We start from the raw sequence: 22,500 nt of genomic DNA, 5'->3' as shown, positions 1-22,500 counted from the left end.
ACAGCACACAAAGCACTTAACAATTTCCTACTTATTAGACGGGCCCACGGACACACGTACGCACACACACACACCCAAGAAATGGTGGCAGAGTTCTTTAATAACGAGCTCCAGCTCGGAGGACAGCTGAGCTGAAACCCAGAGCCTATCTCGAACCTCTCCACCTCGTGTGGTCTTCAAGTTGTTCGGACCCGGGCTCCAGCGAGAGCGAGCTGGATCCAATCGCCGTGAGCTGCGATCCTTCCCGAGTTCCCGCGAATCCTCCCGCGCTTCTCAACACGTGCTGGTGAGACGAGGCGCCAATCCTTCCCGTCGATGCGTCGCTTCCCCGAAGAACCACCTCCCGCGCTTCTCAACACGTGCTGGTGAGACGAGGCACCGATCCTTCCCGTCGATGCGTCGCTGCCCCGAGGAACCACCTCCACGAAGAGGTCGATGAGTCGCACCAAGCCGGGAACCAAAATGGAGAACAAAGAGCTCCACAAACCAAGAAGAAGAAGAAGCCCCCAGTCGCAGCTCGAGCCGAGCAACCGGCTCAACTTCCTTCCAAAACAAAGCAGCTCGAAGCAAAAAGCTCTCCCGAGCCAAACAGAAGCCGAAGCGCACGGAACCATCAAAGCAAAAATCCTCCAAGAAGCCTCCTCCCGAGCCAGGCCTCAGCCGAAGCTCACTGAGACAGCTGAAGCAAAAAGCTTCCGAAGGCCTCAACCCTAACGCAAGTTAAGCAGGACCCGACGGTGTGCTGAACGACCCCTCAACTCCCTTCTCCCACTCTGCCCCCGAACAAAAGAATAGATCTCCTCTTATCCTTCTCCCGCCCTTCCCCCGTTCCCGGCGTGACTCATGACTCATGCCCTCGTGCTCCATCCCCCACTCAGCCACGGGTTGGAGGGAGTTGTTGACATCATGAGTCACGGGACGCCAGGGTTCTTCTTGCTCTTCGCAGAAGAGGGGGACGGATGTCTCCATTGTTCGTTCCCTAACTATTATATCGATCTGCAGCGCATCTAATCGATTTCTGAACATTTAAACAATGAAAGGTGAGCTATCTCGGGAACAAGCACTTATCGACGTAGCTGACTGAAGGAACCTGTATGTTGTGTGCAATCAAATTCGTGACAATATATTGTTGTGGTTCTCGGACCCAAATGCATCCAACAGATAGTGGTCCCAAGACAGTTATTCTATTATTATATGTGTAGATAGTCCCTTTCCTTTTGTCTCATGGGACAACAAGGGCGTACGTTGCGATGATCTCATAGCTAGGTTTGCTTACATCATTTTTTTCTTCATTTCGTCCCTACTCTTCTTTTTGTCTGATTATTCCTGAGGTAAATCTGAGCCACGTGCGCCTTTGCTGTGTGGTGGGCCCTCGTGGAGGCCAGCGTGTGCGGCGCCGCTGCGAGGAAACGATACGGCGCAGAGCCCTCGTTCCCAAGCGAGCCCTAAACCCAACGTGTGCAGCGAGTCATATAGTGTGCTTAGCAGGGCGGGATTATCGACTTGAGCTTCCGATCATCTGGGGAATATTGCCGGTTGCATTAAAAAGGCATACGAATGAATACCTCTTAAGAGGCTGCATGAATGGTGTTTTTCACAACACAGGAAACACAGCCAACACGCCACCCACGCTACACGAAACGTGTACGGAGGCCGATAAAGGCGACTCCACGCCATGTTGCGCGGGATACGAGTGTGCGGAGTAAAAGCGGTGCGTTCCTTTTAAACCAAATATCTGACACATATTGGTGTTCGCCCCATGCACATGCTAGCAGAATCGGGCGAACGCGAGCACTGACCACGTGGGCAATGGCCGAACCCCGCGCACTGTTTTGAATGTGCTTGAAGGCAGACACGTGCGCCGCTCGCGAAACATGCATGAATTTATCCATAACGATGTACCTTCTGCTCTCGCTGGCAGCAGCGGATTCCCCACGGATGGTGAACGTCTTCTCATCTCTGCGGCCAGCGAAGCTGCGATCGGGAGTGTTGTGCAGTGCGGGCCGCGTTGTCGCGCGCGTAGCGGGCTTTTTGATCGGCCCTTGTCGGACGCCAGAGCGGGTGTGCGGGACCCTCGGCTGGTCGCCGGGGCACGGCCTGGGGGTTTTTGCGGGACGATTCGCGTGCCAATTTCGGTGTGGGCGATTCGTGTCATGTCATGGGGTCGGAGCTTCACCTCTGAGATGACCTTGCCGGAAACGAAGTGAGGCCGTTTCCGGCCAAAGTTAGCAGGCCACGTGAGGGGTCGGGGCCAATCGGAACACCAGATTCAGGTGATGACGTTTCGCTTCGGGGTGGCCCCTCTCTCTGCGCTGCAAGCCCTATAAAAGTCGGAGCGGTCCCTCCGCCTTTCTCTCTTTTTCCGCCTCTCGCTCTGGCTTCGCCCTTGTCGACATCACCGTGACCCGCCTCCTGCTGCCTATACTCCGCCTCCTCATCTCCGCCCACATGACGTTGGCCCCACCCGTCTACCTAGTCCTGTCTACCACTCCATCTACGCACTCTGGACTCCGCCCCTTCTCCACGCAAGCCCCTCCTTCACAAACACGGACACCACACGCGCTCCTGAAGACAGACGACGCACCCACTGTCGGGTAAGTGACCCGCCGCGTCATGGAATTATCCGTGTGCGACGGCCTACAATTCCGGGGAGTCTGGTGGGAACCGAGATAGCCTCCCCCACCTCGTGGTCTTCGTACCCGACCCCCGGCCACAACAATATATATGTGTATGTATATGTTGTTGCCGGCCGTGCTCCGGTGGCGAGAACGACCGCTAGGTGGGGGAAGTTATGTCGTCTCCCACGAGACTCCCGGAATTGTTCGTTAACCGACCGTGGATGCCAATACCTCCTCTGCGTAGCGTAGGGTCTTTTTGTCTCGAACCAATTTACCTAATTAACCACGCAGTGTCGTCTAACGGGGAACCACGCCCTCGGTACGCCTTGCCCGATCTGGATCACTCTACCAACCACCTTTCCGGATCGGATGCAGCCCAGTGGAACTACCAAGGATGTACCGGCTGGAAAGAACAGAATATCGGGAATAAAGACCCGGCTAAAACTCAGATCCAAACCATGCTGGACCAATGAAGGAAAAGACGAAAATGAACTGGGAACATTTCGACAATCATTTATTTACACGAAGCAAGGAAATTTATGTGGCACAGGAACAGGTTTATTGGGGTGTTATGCAGGGGAAGATGAGAGAAAGATGGCGTGCAACAATTTTACAGCAACTTACAAAAGAAGGACACAGAGCAGACTTACGCGGGAATAAAAGAGGCAAGATTTACAATGATCAAATATAACACTGATGCAAAATAGATGTATTGCAAAGGACCTTTTTCAGCCAGAGAGGGAGGTGAGCTGAGATCGCAGTTCTTTCGGGTACCTGAACGTTGGAGGAAAGTGATGCTCCAGGGTGCGGCACCTGCCAATGGTCGTGCAGCTCTGTCCACGGCCGGCCGCATGGAGACAGTGTCTGCGAAGGAGCCCGGGTCGAGTTGAGCGGAGTCCGAGGCGGGGATCAGGGCTGCAGACAGGACCCTACGAGAGACCCGGTCAAGGTCGGATCGAGGTCTTCCCAGCTCTCTCACACTCGAAACGAACGTCCCCCAAAGAGTGCAACTAATCCACGACCTTTGTCCTTTCTTTCGCTATCAGCCGACGAACCGTCTCACTCCAACGCTCCGCTCAAGACGACTCGCTTTCCAGCTCACTCTCAAGACGACTCGCTTTCCAGCTCACCAGACTATTCAACGAATGGTGTCGTAATTTATAGATCTCCCTCAGCGGGGAGGGGCCTTGGTGAAGCCGACGTCACTGTTCGCCCTGATTGGACGGGGCTTCAATGGGGCCGCCCTTTCTGGGCAGGGTTTCGGCCATACCAGGAAGTCCGTCCACTCCACGCGTGTCTGGATTCGCCAAAAAGGTACTGCACAAAGATTTTGCCTCGGAAGGCGAGAAGAAGGCACTGGTTCATAATGGAGGGGATATAAAGATTTATTAAACTAACTAAAAAAAACATAGCAACGCACCTCAGTGTCTGCCTCCACCTCCACTACACACAAGGTATGGTTCTATATACACATACACTTTATGGAATAACTGACTTGGGACACTATGTTTATATGCATACGGTTCCAAGAACCGTAACAAAAAAAAAAAAAAAAATATATATATATATATATATATATATATATATATATATATATATATTCGCCAGGAGCCACTCACGGGTGGGGGTTTAACCTCACCACAACCCAGTCCGCAATCTACCCGCACGAAATAGGGTGAATTGCCGAATGTCGATATACCTAAATACCCGCGCGGGTAACCTACCGAGGGGTTGCACTACGCCGCAGGTCGGCTTAGGACACGAACCGCTTAAGCGCTTCGTTCCGTGCTACAGGGATAACCGAGCGGTGTTATCGCCGACCTCGACGGTTCCGATTCTTCTTTACTCGGGTGTTCAAAACCCACTACTCATTCCACGATGCAAGATGGCACTTTCAATGTGGTGAAAGGAGGACGTGACGAACGGGAAAAGTTGCACACAAGGACATTTATTTAAGTAAGCACATATTACACATGCAACACAAGCAAGGAATCGTGCACGTATTTACAAGCAAGGCAAATCGAAATGAAACACGGATACAGGCAAGAAAGGAATGAAAGCAATACCACTGACTATAATTATTAGCCTGGTTCCGGCCTCCCACGCGGCCGGCGAATCCTCTCCGTCACCCCTCGTCCGGACGCGCAGGTCCACCAGACAGCCGGCACTGCTGCGCCTCCCATCCGCGTCTCCACCAACAGGCCGCTCGCGGGACAGAGAGAGAGAGAGAGAGAGAGAGAGAGAGAGAGAGAGAGAGAGAGAGAGAGAGAGAGAGAGAGAGAGAGAGAGAGAGAGAGAGAGAGAGAGAGAGAGAGAGAGAGAGAGAGAGAGAGAGAGAGAGAGAGAGAGAGAGAGAGAGAGAGAGAGAGAGAGAGAGAGAGATCGACCCTGGCCACCAAAAGAGAGGAGCACTCGACCCTGACAGAGAGAGAGCTCATGGACCAGAGAGAGAGAGTGGCGTCGACGACCCAGACAGAGAGAGCTCCTGGACCTCGCGCGAGGTCCGCCTTGTATAGCGTGGGGCTCCGCCCTTCGCTCCTCCCCGTTTTCGGCTCCACCTCCCTTCGAGAAGGTTCCCGAAAAAGGCCATTTCCTCACCCCGACCGCCTCACGCTGTTCATCCACCAATGGGCGGCGAGCTGCCCTCCCTCTTTCCTTCACACCAAGCGCGGGGAAAAGTAGGCGAGAAAAAATCCGCGCGCCCAAAAGGGAACTCTTTTGGCTCCCTTTTTCGTTTGACGGTTTTCAACGCGACTTGTTGCTTACGTGGAGGTTTGTTCAAAATAACGATATAAAAGAAAAATGGCTTTCTCAAAGAGTTGCAGCCTGGTGAATCGCACAAATTCCCTTTAAACAACAGTGGGGAACTATCTGCACATAAACTTAGCGTCATAACTAATGTAAGGACCCTTTATGGTGTATTGCGAATTTCCACAGCCGTAACAATATATATATATATATATATATATATATATATATATATATATATATATATATATATATATATATATATATATCGTGGTGACGGGCAGTTAACACTGCCAGCCCCGGATGGTCAAACTTCTCCCTTGGAGGTCGACAGCCGAGACTCGGAGATTTATGCTCGCACGTGGGAAAAGGGCGCAATGGCAGAGGGACGGAGACCGTACGGGGAGGCACAGCAGCGGGGGGTTTATACTTGAACCTCACGACAAATACACGGATACAGTTACTTAAAATGAACACATTTAATGAAAATCGGCATATTTACAAAGGGCAATAATCAAGAGGTAATGATAATAACGTGAAGTAAATGAATCTTAAAGTCAAGGCGCCTCCACACACGGACTTAAATACAGACAAAGGGGAAAAGAAAAGAAAATCCCTCCTTTTATTCTTGCACTTATCTTGGCCCAGAGCTGGTCTTTGTGGAACTTGGAATCGAGACGCTTCTATTTGCATGTCCACTCGAGCCTTGTATCGACCCACATTGTCAGGAGTTTGCTGAGCAGATGCCCATTTGGTGAGCTGAGAACGTTCTCCAAGTCTTTTGTTGTGCAGATGCATAGCCCTTTCTCTCAGGTACTTTTGCAAGTATTTTTGGCTTCTTTCCAAAGATGGTGATCCATTTTGGCTAACAATCCTTATCCTGGACACAATATAATTTATTTAGCCCCAATCTGTTCAGCTTCCTTGTTCCTGCGCATGCGCACTGAGCATTTTGGGGGTATCATTTTGATAGTTGCATATTGTTTCGCCCTCAGCCAGTGCTCCATGGTTCACTTTACTGCCATGACTTGCACTCTGCCAGTCAAACAGTTCATGATGGTGTTCATTTTGAGCACGATGTGCTTTTTGGGTTTCTTTTTGCCCAAGTCCTCCATTTGGCCTCTCCTGGGTGGAGGGAGGGGGCAATATTTCACTGAATTATTGTGATACCTTGTGCAATATTTCAAGCAATAGAAAAATCCATCTCTCTCACTGAAAATAATACAAAAGGTATTGCTTTATAGTGTTAGAATGATTCCCGCAAGGAAGTAAAGCTTTGAAATTATGGAAGACTCATCTCCAAAACTCCATTTTTCTGTAGGGATCACAGCATAAACCCATTCATAAACTACAGGGTTCATGGAACACACCACAATGCACAGTGTTCATGCATATTCTATTTCAATAAAATAATGACATTAAAGATCGTTAAAGAAATTATGTAGGTTTACCGCTATTTAAGCTACATGTAGTGGACAAGAAAATGGAAACACCTGAGTAACTGAGGGACATCAAATATATTGAAAGCAACGGCTTCCACACAACTGTGGCCCATGTGCTAATTAGCAAAATAACATCCCATCATACTTTGGGTCATCTATCTATAATTCCAGCAGTGTGTGTGTGTGTGTGTGTGTGTGTGTGTGTGTGTGTGTGTGTGTGTGTGTGTGTGTGTGTGTGTGTGTGTGTGTGTGTGTGTGTGTGTGTGTGTGTGTGTGTGTGTGTGTGTGTGTGTTTGACCGCTGTTTATTGACAACCACGAGTCTGATCTAATTGAAATTTGCCAGGTATATTGCTGGGGTCCTGTGGATGTGCCTTTTCAAGGTTTGATATTAATCGGACAAGTGCTTCCCAAGTTATGGCCATTTATTTACCAACCAATGACAGGACACGTTGCTGCGTGGGCGTGGTTGATGGGGAAGAGATTCTCAGCCGCATTCCCCATTACGGGTTACAACATACGGACTTCCGGATAGTGTATTCTAATAATTTCTCGATTTCTTATGCGCATTTATAGATAAACACAATGCCCCAATGCAGTCGTCGTTTACGAGAGCGAAGGAACGGCCTGTGTGTTGTTTGAAAGTTTTTTTTTGTTTGGTTTTTTTTCGCATGTAGGTTTTTTTTTTTTCTCTTCTCTTCTCTTTGTGTTTTTCCTTGCGATGACATTGCGAAAAGGCAAAATACGTTGGCGCTAATTGAATAATTGGCCATTAAAACTAAATTGCGAATAATCGTAACTGCGATATGTGAACTTCCAGACAGTGAGGACTTGACTTCCGGATAGTGACGACTTACTGTATTCTTTCTCGATTTTTTTTTTTCTCGATTTATCGACTTGCTGTATTCTTTCTTTCTCGATTTCTGTACTTTCTCGATTTCTTTCTCAATTTTCTTAAACACAATGCCCCAATCCAGTCGTCGTTTTCGACAGCGAAAGAACGGCCTGTGTAGTTGCTTGAAAGTTATTATTATTTTTTTTTGCACGTATGGCCACACACATATGGGCACACGAGAGCGAAGGAACGGCCTGTGTGGTTGTTTCTGGCACGTGGTTTGAAAGATTTTTTTTTGCATGTACGGCCACACACGTACGGGCATGCACTAGTGTATAAAAATGCTGCACAGGCCTGGTTGCCTATAATTATGGCAAGCATGGCTGCAAGAGGAGACCTCTGTGACTTTGAAAGAGGGGTGATTGTTAGGTTGCGTTTAGCAGGAACTTCAATGACAAAAACAGGTCAACTTGCTGATGTTTCATGAGCAACAGTGTCTAAGGTGATGTCAGCATGGAACTCCGAGGGAAAGGCATCATCAGCAAAGGGCAACAGTTGGCAGAAGTGCATACTCTAGGATTGTGATATCCGTGCATTAATTTGAGGTGCAAGGCAAAGCAGGCGAGCAACTGCAGATCAATTGATTGTAAATTTCAACCTGGGGTGTGTGAAACCAGTTTTATCAAAATCGATCTGCCAAGAATTCCGCAGAGTGGGACACCATAGTCGGGTTGCAGTGCAAAGACCGTTCATCACACCTGGCAATGCACGTTTGCGAGTCCAGTGGTGCAAAACAATGGACTACTGAGCAGTGGAAAAATGTTATATGGTCAGATGAATCGTCCTTCACCATGTTCTCAACAAATGGACGAGAGCATGTGTGGCGCCAACCTAAAGAACTCTACAACCCTGAATGCTTGGTTCCAACAGTGAAGGGTTCTGGTGGTTTTGTATTGTTGTGGAGCACATTTTCCTTGGATGGTTTGGGTGCATGCAGCGATTCCTGTAGAAGGCAAGGTCAATGCCAATTGCTACTTAATGGTACTGAGTGATCATCTTCACTTCATGTTGCAGCATTTCTTTTGTACCAGGAGGGGAGTCTTCCAGGATGACAATGCCCACATTCACAGAGCAAGTGTGGTCACCCTTGAATGGTTTGATGACCATGACACTGATGTTGTCCATATGTCATGGCCTTCTCAACCACCAGATCTGAACCCAATCGAGCATTTATGGGATATTCTTTAATGATGCCTGAGACCGTTTTCCACCTCCATCAAACAGGTGTGAGTTGATTGATTTTCTCGTGGAAGAATAGTGCTACATCTCTCCTGCAGAATTCCAGAAGCTGGTGGACTCTATGCCATGGCGCATGCAAGCCGTACTGGCCGCATGTGATGGCCCAATGCTCTATTAAGGGACTTTACATTGGTGTTCACTTCCATTTTTTGTTCACTACCTGTATATTGAAGCTAGCGCTATTATACATCACCCCTTATACACCACCTTATTTAACATGTCCAAGTACTGCTAAACAGAAAAGCCTGGTGTTTGCTTAGAGGTTAGGGTGGCTGGCTTGGGATCTTAGGGTCCTGAGTTTGAGCCCCTGTCGGCTGTTGAATTAACACCAGGTGGGGTTGACTCAGCCTGTCATCCTTCTGAGGTCGGTGAGATGAGTACCATTGTACTGGTAATAGGGGCATTGCATCAGCGGCACAGCCACGCCCTCAGCCCAATGATTCCACCTGCAGTTGTGTGCTCCAGACGAAGGAGGAGGAGGCTAAACGGAAGGGTTTTGAAAATGCAAAGAAGACGTTTTGTCTTCTGCAGTGTTCAAGTATACAGATCAATTTAAATAAAATAAAGATTGCAAAAGCCGTACCAATAAATTAATTCTGGAATTTACTGCCTTTTTACCACCATTTTTGCGGTGTCTGTTACAAACCCTTTCCAACATATTTCATTAATTTTTCATGCTTGTTTTATGTGTCCTGTATGACATCTGTAAAAACAGTAAGTTTACTGTTTGGATTGCTTTTCAATTTTGTTTGACTGCGAGGTAGGCAAAGTTTAAAAAAAAATTGCTTCCGTGTCCGAAGGAAGCAGTTCAGCAAGGCATTTTTCATTTTAAATGGGCAAAGCCGAGAAACAAACAAAACTCATAATTACCCTTTAGAATTACCCTTTATAACCCTCGAGAATTACACTTTAGAGCCCTTTAAAGTTAAACACGGTGGGTTAGGATGGATGATTAGAGGGTTAGGGTTAGGATAAACACGCTTCTTCATTTGTGATGGATGGATGAAAGGAAGGACATACCCAAATATTGAAGCAGCTTCACTGCTTAAAAAAAAAAAATCACTCCACTCTGTGCATGTGTGATCGGGACAAATTCATGGATAAAGTACTGTTAAACTGCAGGTTTGTTTTCTGATTCGTGTTCAAAATACAACATTCAATTTAAATAAGTTGTTTCTCGATCATAAACTAACATTTGTAGACAGACGGATGGATGGACATAAACCAATTACTTAACCCTGCTTTTTGCTTCGTGTGCATGGGATAAAAATGGGCAGGATACTTGCAGAGCACATTTGAACTCTTGAGAATGATATTGTTATGAATTCGCGCCCGCCAGCATGCGATCTGCCGCGTAACTCGAATCGCGACCGCGTCGCCCACCGGACGGACAATTCAGTCGTGACCCTCCTGGGACTACTGCCAGAAACCAGTCACGGGTGGGGGTTTAACCCCACCACCACCCAGTCCACAGTCTACCCGCGCGAAATAGGGTGAATCGCCGAATGTCGATATACCTAAGTACCTGCGTGGGTAATCTGCCGAGGGATGGGAGCACGCCACAGGCCGACTCCGGACATGAACCGCTTAAGCAGTTCGTTTCGTATTACAGGGATAACCGAGCGGAGTTATTGTCGGCCTTGACGGTTCCGATTAATTAACGGGTGTTTTAAAACCCACTATTAATCCCTTACGTGATGCAAGATGGAGATTCAACAAAGGAAAGGACGCAGCGAGACGGGGAACAATTGGACAAGCACACTTTATTACACACACACACACACAGACAAGCACGTATTCACAGCCATACAGTGATGCACATATAAAAGCAAGGACACAATGCAGAGCTACAACCGAGTATAATTATTACACCACTTAAACAGTTCTACTTTTCAAGACTGTCGCCACACACACACATTTACACAAAACCCAAAAGAAATTGAAGTCGCGACTTCCCTGAGCGCGTCGAGTCCTTGGCGACCGTAACTCCGAGTCCCTCCGGCGTGGTCCGCGAGCTCGTGCCGCGCGTCGCTCGTGTGGTCAGCTCGACAACTCGGACGAACGAACAGAACCTCCGACCAGGGACGATCACCACAACTCTCCACAATTCCCCTTCAGGGACAAGAGAACAGGAAAGGGAACGACGTTCTCGTCGACCTTTACGTCCACGCCTTTTGTCAATCACTTGAACGAACCAAGAGCCTCATCGTTTCCAACCGGGACAAGGGAACAGGAAAGGGAACGACGTTCTTGTCGACCTTCACGTCCATGCTTTTTTTTCAATCGCTTGAACGAACCAAGAGCCTCCTCGCACACAACCGGGACAAGGGAACAACCAACCAACCACGACTCTTCACCCACACCCTTTTGTCGGGGCCGGCTCCGCCCCGTTGCCCCGCCCCATTTCTGTCTCCACCTCCCTTCGAGGCGTTTCCAGAAAGCTCTCGAAGGGGGGCGTGCCCCCACTCCGACCGCCTCACGCTGTGCATCCACCAATCGGGAGCGAGCTGCCGCACCCTGCCCCTTCACATCAAGCATGGTGGGGGGGGGGGATTCAGGCAGAAGCATCAGGCGGGGAAATTAGGCGGGAAAACCCCACAGGCGTTGTTGGTTTTTGTTCTTGCACGCGCCCACACGGTGCTCGTTGAATGGCGAGTGGCGAAGATGTGGTAGCGTAGTTGTGGAAGGTGGCGTCGTGTAGTGAATGGCGTGATCGTGAGATGTTGGTTGTGGCAATGTTCGTTGTTGTTCTTGCACCAAATTAACAATAGCCAAAGAAAAACGGCTAACTGAAGCGTCGCAGCCCGAATGGATCACATATATTCCCTCTATACAACGGGTTTGGGCTAACTACACATGAACTTACCGATATATCTCACCTGAGGACCTTTTATGGTGTAATGCAAATTTCCACAACCGTAACAACATTATGGGATATTTCTTATCTATTTGAGAATGCAGAGGAAACCTCTGTGTCGATGCCCCTTCAAATTAATGACCTCATTCACAATTGTTCCTGCATTATCTGTGTATTAAAAGGTAGTTTATATGAAAGTGAAATTCTGTGTGTGTGTCAGTCATGGCTTTGTGAAGGCTTATTTTTCATCATTGCATTGCACGCTTTGTTGCTGTGAAATAACTTGCTTAATATGCTACTTTGTCTTTATGTGGTGAGGATAAAAAATTTCACTCCTTATTCTTTTATGAGATAAAAAAAATGTAATTTTGTGATTTTTCTGTTATATCTGTGGAAATAGACTTCTCCAGCATGTGTCAGTCCCTGACTAACTGGCTGTGATTCACCAATGGCAAATTTACAATCACAGATCGACAAAGACTAGGCACAGCTTCCCTGCATACCATGTAGCTGCCATTTCTTTGCAGTAGAATGTACTACAGGATACCTAATCTTTTGTTTTATTGTGCAAGGATGCAAATTGAAATAATTGCACATTGAAAAAAATCTGAGCCCCTCCTCCCCCCTATTCACCTATTATGCCATTGAGCAGCAAGTTAAAAAAATATAACATGTTAAAATAACTTTTTTAATGCAAAGGTGGTTGTGTTTGTATGTGTTTGAAGGGTCCTCCTGGTTCTCAGCATTCCCCACATCCTCAGCCAGCTCACACTCCTGGCATGATGGGCCCTCAGGTATACCTCAGTTCTACTCAGGTATCTTTAGCGCTATACACTGGCTCAAGTGATAATGCATTTCATTGTGAAAACTACATACAGTAAAAGCTGTGTTATCCGGCCCCCATGGGTCATTGCCCCTGCTGTTAATCAAATGCGCCAAATGTGCATAGAATGGTACAAAAGAACAACTTCCTGAACTTTGCCTGTGAAAAATATATTAAATAATCACATTATTAAGTTCACGCATGACCACATTACTCCATCAAAACATAATTTAATATATTTTTTTACAGATGACCATACAGTGTGTAAACAACTTTGTTGTTTAAACATTGAGTACCACTTTGTTGTTTACACAGGTGTGTAAACAACTAATTTTTTTCTGTTTTGATGGTAATAATCTGTGAGTCAGCTGTGTGGTGGTGTGTAAACAACTTAATTGAGGCCCCTCGAGTGTGGGTTGGAGGTGTGTGCTGGATAACACAGCTTTTACTCTTCTGTATTTTTTTTTTCTTTTTCAAATCATTCTATGTATCCATTTGCCACAAAATGCTTATTTTAAAATGGATAATTTGTTGTGCAGTAAACCCTTAAATATTGCAGGGGTTGTGTTGCTGGAAAATTCCATGTTAGTTAAAACCAATTTCCTGTGGTAGTAAAGGGGTTAGGTTCCAGGGCTTCCAGAAAATATTGAGGAAGATGGGTGGCAGCCCATAATAAACACATCACAATTGAAATAAACATGTAACATAAATATAAATCGGCTTTCCGATGAAGTCTCCTGCTGTGTTGAAGCAGATTAAACCTGGCTCTTTCCCTTCTATAATTTATCTGAAGCCTGTCTTTCTGAGTCAGACCTCACTTTGCTCGACTTTTTTGCATTTGGTTCACCACTAGCAACAGTTTTCCTCTTGAGAGCCATGGTTAAAAATCATGAAGGGCAACAATAACCGAAAACAAAGGAATTGATTACGATTACATCGAACATGGTGTTGACGTGGAGATAAGTACAGTACAGTACTGTACGTGCTGCATGTGTCTCCTTTACCTCCTGCACAGACCACAGCAGCCCCGCTGATTTACAGTTATGTGTAAACTCGAAACTCTCAACAATAATCACTTTTCTCCATCATTTTACGTTTCAGCATCATTATTAATGGAGAGTGAGAAACAACAAAAGGCTCGTGGTGGGTGATAACCATCACAACTCGGCTCAAAAACTGCAGTTGGTCGAAATTCACCTCTGTAAATCAGTGCAAAAGAGGTTGCCTGCGATTGGTCAAAACCAGTAATATTTAAGGGTTTACTCTATGTGTTTTTGTTATTTGCAATATATGTGAGTGTATTCAATGTAAAATTTCACTGGGACATGAGATCTCTTTTTCTGGTAATTCCTATCACATAAATATTGGCACATATCAAGTCGTGTTCTTGAGGCACTGTGACAATTTCTTTGTGTAAATCCAAAGTTTAGACTCGTGGAAAGAGTGTAGTTGAAGATGATGATTGGATTTTGGTGAAGGCAGAAGGTTGTTACCTGAATTTCAAAGATCATACAGACCTTACCGATAAGAAACAGTGGGTATTTTGCGGGACATAAGGGTTGGAAAGAAAAAAATGATCATCAGTGGAAATGGGAGAACCAAGAGATAGCAGTATGCTGTATCCTTGAAGCAGTGGGAAGAGTAATATAAAGGTGATTCTAAAGGCATTAAACACCATGGTTTATTAAAGGTAAAGTCAAAGTTTGAATTCCTCTTTTCTTAAAAAAAAAAATTCATTTATTTTTATAGAATCGTGGCTCGTGGAAGAGCTGGCACACTGAATATATCAGGACGCAACAGAGTCAAAGGAACATTAGAGAGAGGTGGGAAATACCAACAACAGGGTTGAAGGACAAAATGAAGGGAGACTTGGACAAGCAATCAGTGCGGGAGGAATGAGGGGTAGGGAAGGCCGTATGGGGTGGACAAGATGGATACAGAAGCAAACTCTCAGGAAGGAAAAACAGGAAATTTGGAAAGGGGGTGTAGGTAACAGGGGTAGAAAAGATCATGGTTTTAGATTGGGGATGATCTGAGATGGTGATGAACAGGTGTTTTGAAGACCTTGAGGGATGAATAAGATTGAAGAGGATATGGCAGTTGGTTTCACAGGTGGGGAAGAAAGAGGAACAAATGAGTTGAAGTGAGCAGTGTTTCTGAATTTTGGGAGTGTCACCAGAAAGGGGTTGATGTTGGATCGCGTGCACTCTGCAGAAACCTGGGGCGGAGGGGAGGGAGGGGGGAGTAAGTGGACAAATCACAGAAAGAGCAGAGGGTGCAAGACCACAAAAGAGGCGGTAGAAGACAGAGAGACCACCAACATGTCTGTGATGGGAACATGATAAGCCCATCGACTCGGCTTCATCATGAGAGATTCCAAGAATCTTAATGGCCTTGTTTTCCACGGTGTCAATCTGAGCAAGATATGAGGCAGGGAGCTAGCCCAGAGGAAAGAGCAGTACTTCACCAAGCTGCGGATGAATACCTTGTAAGTGGATAAGAGTTCAGGTGTGCTAAGGAAGTCTTTGCCCGATGGCGGATGTCTAGTCAGCGACTGAATTTGGGAGCCAACTTGGAAACATGGTTTGCCCAATAAAGATCATCGCTGAAAGTGAGACCCAGGAGTTGGAGTGACTGAACTTCCTTAAGAGGATTGTTAAGAAAGTATATGGGAGGGTTTACCAGTCAGTCCTTTTGGGGGGGAGGTGGGAGGGAGGGACAGAGAGGGGGAGAGGGGAAGGGAGAGAGAGGAAGAGAGCGAGTGCGAATTGCCAGAATTGAAAGACATATTCTAAGTGTTTGACCAACTTTTGATTCTATCGAGGGCTGAAGAGAAGGAAGAGAGTGCAGCCTGCCTGTCTGAAGGATGAGGGATGTCACAGCAGAGGTGGCGTCATCAGCAAATATGAATTATTATTCGATTATTTTTAGCAATTGTAAACTGAATTGTTGTGATAACGAGTGCAATATTTCAAGTGATAGATAAATCAATCTTTCTTGCTGAAAATAATTCACAAATTATTGCTTTTTAAAGTTAGAATGACCCCTGCAGGAAAGTAAAGCTTTGAAATTATGGGAGACTCATCTCTAAAACTCTGTTGTTCTGTGGGGATCTAAAGCTTGTAAAGCTTTTATGCACATCGTATGTGGAACAGACATTAGTTGACAACGGTGTAATTATCCATAAATGGCAACTACATTCGTTGACTGGGCTTGGGATCCTAGGATCCTGAGTTCAAATCTCACTCGGCTGTTGAATTAATACCAGGTGGGGTTGACTCTGCCTGTCATCCTTCCGAGGTCGGCAAAATGAGTGCCAGCTTGCTGCTATCCTGTGTCAGAGTGGTGACCCATCCAGGATTGTGTTCAATAGCCAAGGAAATTGCTTATGCAGCAGCAGCGCTCCACACAGACTATGGTCCCAATGGATGGATTTGTTGACAGTGGACAAATCAACAAAGCATATTGGATTTGAACCTGCAATTTTTATATCCCGAGTTTTCATGGGATTGTCAAACGAGCTCACTAACCTGACAAAGAAAACAAAATTTTTAATGACTAATGGCATGTTTCCACAAGCAATTTCAGAACTTATTCCTGTTAGAAGTAACCCAAGCCAAAACAAACCTCGACATCTGCATTTGCAAAACTGATGTCATTACAATAACTAAGTTTACAATGTTGTATTTCATGTTTGGTGTATGACCACATTTATTCAAAGTTTTTTGTGGACATGTCTTGTATTGGCGATGATCGCTTATTCTTGAGGCACAAATCGCAACAATATACTACATTCACACCGTCATTACTTATTGCGTTGTGTTAACTTTTTTTCACCTCGGAATATATGGTGGCTGCTGCTCAGGCTGTAAGGTAAACTATTGTATGAAAATTAATTTGCTTGAATACTCGAGAGCATTCACGAGATATGATTAGATCATTACTAGTGAGCATGAATGCCAGTAGTTGGTACATATTACAATCGGTGGCATTTCCATGAGTACTTGGTGTAATGAAATATTTGAGTTAAAGATAAAGTAGCAGTGACTGCATTAAAATAAACTAGATGGTATTCATGGAATACTTGCCCCACTCAGTCTCGAGAAGGACTTGGTGCGAACCAACTCTTCTGGCAGCAAATTTGTATTTAGGAATAATTGAATCAAAATCAAATGGAAGGCCAAATAAAATAGGTACTGCATTGGAGTCATCACAAGGAACACAAGGAAATCAAGGAAACCAAACAAGCAAAAAGCAAAGATGAAGTCACCAGGAGAAACCTGGAAAGGACACGGGTTTGAATTTCTGCTCTACCCTCAAACCCATCCAGGCGCAGCCAAGTGAGCCTTATTCAAAACAAAAAAAACATCAAAAAGAACGCAGATTCAAAAAAAACTTAAGTAATTCTGGATGCCAGGTCATGTGTCTGATCAAGATGAAATTTTAACATATATTCCCCATCACTACTAGATCATAATTTTGAAGTTTCACATCGATTGATGTAGTGGTTCAAGAGAGAATTTAAAAAATATTTCCCTTCAATCCAATATGGCTGCCAAACCATGTGACATCTGATGTCATTGGTGGGGAATGTTTTGTTCCTCATATATAGGTGGTCATACCTGTAAAGTTTCTCCTTGATCTGTTGAGCCGTTTCGGAGAAGAAAATTTTTGAAGGTGTTGTTTAAAAATAAATAAATAAATGGCTGCCAAACCACGTGACCAATGTCATAATTATCATTAAAACATTGTACATGAGTAGTCACACCAATGTTGAAAATTTCGTGTCCATCCGACAAGCGGTTCCAGAGAAAAGGGAATAACAAAATGCAGACACGCACGTACGCACGTACGGGACTGATCGCGTAACCCCATTTTTTGCTTCATGAATGCAGGCTAATAACTAAAACGGCACTCAGTAGAATGCATAGCTCTGCCAGGTGGAACAGTTTAAGTTTTGGATTCCACTGATAGGCCGGATCTGTTTTCGGACCTCAAACAAAATCGAATGGGCTTGTTCTTGTCATCTACCCAACTCATCTAGTAAGTTTTGTCACAATCTGTCCACCCCATTTTGAAATATCATCATGCTATATATCGTGTTTGGCCCAATCTCTCAACGGTGAAGAATCACTTGAAAAATCAAAAAATTCTCATAACCAGATGTTCACCAAAATCAAATCAATTAGTCCTTGGCACACACCCCACCTATCCACCAAGTTTGTTCGAATCTGTCCATAACCTTTTGAGATATCCTGCTCACAAACAGACAGGGTTGAGTACATAATCTCTATTCACCTTCGGTTGTGGAGGTAATAATATTTTTATTTTATTTTACATGGCCACTGCAAACCCATCAAAACAAATCATGGGACAAACAACAGCATAAGACAAAGCTCCCACTGAAGCTGTGCCAGTTAGAGACAACAACTGGAAACCACAACGCTCTCCTGGACACCTAACCCTGGTCATTTTGACACTAAAATTAATTAAGTTGAAGATTTGTTTCAAACCAAGACAAAAATGCAACTTCCTTGGTCTTGTGTTCTTTCACATATTACAGAAATTGGATGTTCCTTCAACCCAAAGTGCCCATTATATACCACATAAAATAAATAGCATGCTCAAAGCTATGTTCAGACTACCCAGTTGGCATGGCTTCAAACAGTCTCTTCAACTTGCTGCTGCAGAACAATGGGAGGTTACAGCAGCAGCAGTCATGGTGGCAACAGTATTGACATGATGTGCATGGTACACAACACAGCATGACCATCAAAATGCCCAAGTGCTCTGCAGGGTGTTCACAAAGACCCAGACAACTTTGTTTGTTAATATATTTAGAACCACAAATGATGTGATACCCTTTGGTTTATATGATACAGAAACTCATAAAGTTTTGTGCACACCATCAATACACTTCAATGTGAGCTCCGTTTGTCACGTGCACGACATCAAGGCGGTACACGAGTTCTTGCCATGTTTGGCTCATCATGTTTGCGTGCACCAGTGCCCATGCAGCTGTGATTCGAGAACAAATATCCTGCAGGTTTACCACCTTGGTGTTGTCGACATCTTTAATAAAACCGCACAGAAAAAAATCAAGGGGGGTAAGTCTGCTGATCATGGGGGCCAGGTCGCTGGTCCATCTCGGCCATTCCAGCGACCTGTAAAATTTTCATTTCGGACGGCTCAAACGACTAAGGTCCAAAGAGGGGGAGCTCCGTCCTGTTGAAAAATGATATTTGTTTGAAGGTTCTTCAATCTATGGGAAGGCGAATCCTTCCATCGTGTTCATGTAAATTGTTGAGGTCACTGTATCCTCCACAAAGAAAAACGGACCGAACAAGCGGTCATGGAGAAGACCACACCATACATTGACCTTTGGACTTTCACTTACGTGTTCAATGATCACGTGGGGGTTTTCACATTGTGCCCAGATTCTCACATTGTGCCAGTTGATCTTCCCCGATACATGAAAGCAAGCTTCGTCTGTGAATATGACCTTTTTCAGTTGGTATTCGTCATCCTCTATGCGACTGACTGAGTTTTTCCAAGCCATTTGCCTTATGTTGGGATCCGTCATTTGGTTTGAGTTCCTGCAGATTCTGCAGGAACTCAAAACTGCAGCATCTGAAGGAATAAAGCTTCAGTCTTTTATGCAAAATCCTGTGTACAGTGGTGGTTGGTCGTCCAAGTTCTCTGGATGCACGTCAGATTGATTTTCTGGGACTTTGTTGAAATTATTCATGCACTCGTTCAATGTCTGCTACATTTGTGCTTGATTGACCGGTACTTTTCTGTTTTTGACAACTTCCAGTCTCCTTAAACCTCTTGTACCACTCTGTGATACCAGTCCGTGATCCACTCTGTGATACCAGTCCGTGATGGTAAATTCCTTCCATACCTTGGATGGCAATTACGCTGAACTTGCGCGTCAAATCTCATCTCTGAACCATTCGACGCACTGAGCTTTCTCCTGTTGAGTCGCCATTTTCTTTTACATTAAACCACCAGACCTAAAAATATAGAAAACTTTTTGAGTTTCTGTGTCATATAAAAGAAAGGGTATCATTCCATCATTTGTGAAACTAAGTATATTGTTGCGGACCCGGGATCGGGGCGAGAAGACCACGGGACCAGCTACCCCGGGTTTCCACTAGACCCTCTGGAATCGCAGGTCGTCGCACACGGATAACTCTGTGACGTGGTGGGTCGCTAATTAGCGGTCGCTAATCACGGCCGATTATAATCGGCCGTGAACGCCAATTACTCAATCATGTGACTTAGAGTCCTCAGTCTAATGGAAACCGGTTACCTAAAATTGTCACATGATCTAATCACCAGGGGACATGTCCTCGGTATGCCTTGTTCAAACCGGATCACCTCACTGGGTAAGATGCAGCCGAGCATAACTGCCAAGGACGTACTGGCTCGAAAACAGATCGTTGGGGAATAACATCCTGGCTAAGCTAGGATACAGACCATGCTGGACCAATGAAGGAAAAGACGAAAACGACCTGGGAACATTTCTATAAAAAGCATTTATTTACAATTGGCGAGGAATGGTATCTGGCACAGTAAATGGGGTTTATTATTATGTACAGCAGGGAAAGCAAGGAATTCGTGGGGTGTGACAAAAGGCAAGCAATTTACAAAAGCAGACACAGAGCAGACATCCCATTATATCTTCTACGATATTAATTTAAGCTATGACAGGTGCTGTCTCACACACACACACACACACACACACACACACACACACACACACACACACACACACACACACACACACACACACACACACACACACACACACACACACACACACACACACACACACACACACACTGAAGATTAGTTAGCCAGAAGGAAGGAGAGCAAATGAGAACCAACGGCCTCTCAATACCTGGCGCGGTCAGCCGACCAACGCAACCCAGGACGCTTTGGGGCACGCTCCGCTTGAGAGATCCCACCTTAAGAGTCGGCGCGTTATCTCCTGCTTAATCACTTTGCTGGGGCTCGTGGAAACGTGTGCTCCGCACTGGTCCAGAAGAACATCTGTCGCACACCAACCCCGAGTGTAGATGCAGCGGCAGGCAAACAACGAGGTGCAGTGAAGAGAGGGCGGAGCAGAGAGGCCAAGAAGTGGGCGCGGCAAACAGGTGGAGACAGTGCGAGGCAGGCAGGCGAGGAAGTGCAGGGAGAGAGAGAGGGTGGATGGCTTCGCGATCCGCCTTTTATAAGTCCCGGGAGAAGGGTGGGGCGACGACCCGAAGCGACGCGCCGTCACCCGAATCGCGCTACCTCATTGGGTCCTGGCCCCACCATGCCAGCCAGTCTCCTCGGGGGCCGGAAGCACTCTCATTCGCACATCCGGCGCGACACAGCCCAGAGCTTTGCACCGAACTCCCGGGCCGTTTTCTGGTGACTGGACGAGGGTCGTGTTGGTCCCGCAGCCATTTGGGGCACCCCGGTGAGCTGTGGTTGGTGCTGTTAACGTGCTTGGCCCATCCCCGCGCCACGCGGTCTGAGTGGCCTGGGCTGCGCAGCACGCCCGTTTGGTGGCGAATTGCAGCACGGGGTGATTTTTCCCGTGTGTGGGAGATGTTGGTGGTTGAGGTAGAGAGCTTTTGGTGAGCGAAGGTGGAGCAAGGTGAGACGCCGTTGTAAATCGGCGCGCAGATTTGAATGAAAGGGCGCACCATGCGCGTTCTGTACAGTGTTGGTGGTGAGTCTCTCACAGGGTGGCTGCCTGGGTGTGGTGCCTGCTTCGATTTGTATCATGGAAAAAGGAAAGGGTTGGATGGAAATCAGGATTGAAAAGAAGATAGAGATATAATTATTAGACCTAGCTATTAGACCCATGCAACGCTCTTCATTCCGTTAACCAATTAGACATGAGGGGAAGGTCTGACTGCATGAAGACTAACAAAATAACTGCCTGGGGATCACTGTATGTTGGGTGCCATTGCCTTGGAGGCATGTGGTTTTGCAGAACCGCAACAATATTAACAACAAAGGTTGTCTAGGTCTTTTTGGAACACCCTGTATTTTTGCTTTTAGTCGAAAAATGAAAGAAAGGCAGAAATGAAGAATTATTCTTTCTAAAAGCTGCTTTTATGAGATACTATTTGACAGCAGAGGGTTAAGAAAATCTATTTTGGTAATTTTGCATGATTAAAACACACCAGGAAAACTGGGAACTTGCTTCCTTGTGGAAGTTGCATGTCACGTCCATTTGTTGGAGAACAATTTTTGTTGACAACATGGCCATTGTTGCACACACACACACACACACACACAAGCATTTAAAGGCCATTTTCCCTGCTAAAGCGGGGGTTAGCCTTGCGGGCCCCATGACAATCTTCTCCACTTTACCCTATTTTCTGCATCTCCCCTTCTTAATCCCCTTGCCCACATTTCTTCTTCCACCACCTTTAGCCAAGTTTTTCTCGGTCTTCCCCGTCCTCTACATCCTACCACACTCATTTCCAACACTCCTCTCACCCAGTCACTTTCATCCTTCCTCAACACATGACCCAAACCAGCTCAACCTGTTTCTCTTCACAACATCCATCACAGACTCTATTCCCATCATCTTCCGCAAGTCATCATTTGTCTTCCTCTCTCTCAACGATACTCCACACATCCACCGAACCATTCGCATTTCCACCCTTTCCAGCCTTTGTTGCTGCTCCTTGTTCAGTACCCATGTCTCACTCCCATAAATCATCGTACTCCTCACACATGTAGCATACACCTTTCCCTTCAGTTTCAACGACACTCCCCTCTTCGTCAGCACGCCACTCAGTTCCCGAAACTTCTTCCATACACATCTCACTCTAGCAACCGTTGAAGAGTCTGATCCACCTTCTCCAT

General features: G+C 46.0%; 1 protein-coding gene across 10 annotated transcripts in view; it reads left to right on the top strand.

The window, feature by feature from the left end:
• The window catches only part of LOC147032889 (single-stranded DNA-binding protein 2-like), a 151,443-nt gene that overhangs the window by 58,609 nt on the left and 70,334 nt on the right, over positions 1-22,500 (top strand). For 6 of the 10 annotated variants that reach the window (XM_085870868.1, XM_085870867.1, XM_085870871.1 and 3 more), the window contains exon 6: positions 12,524-12,613. In XM_085870868.1, coding sequence (XP_085726994.1) covers positions 12,524-12,613 — 90 coding nt within the window. The remainder of the gene's footprint in view (positions 1-12,523; positions 12,614-22,500) is intronic. The other 4 variants (XM_085870870.1, XM_085870869.1, XM_085870864.1 and 1 more) reach the window with 1 other exon arrangement.

Source organism: Eptatretus burgeri, chromosome 2 (assembly GCF_056783735.1).
Source record: "Eptatretus burgeri isolate ZD-2024b chromosome 2, Ebu_testis_v1, whole genome shotgun sequence".
In the NCBI taxonomy this organism is placed as follows: domain Eukaryota; kingdom Metazoa; phylum Chordata; class Myxini; order Myxiniformes; family Myxinidae; genus Eptatretus; species Eptatretus burgeri.
The sequence above is the reverse complement of the archived record's forward strand: the minus strand, read 5'-3'. Positions and strand labels throughout refer to the sequence as shown.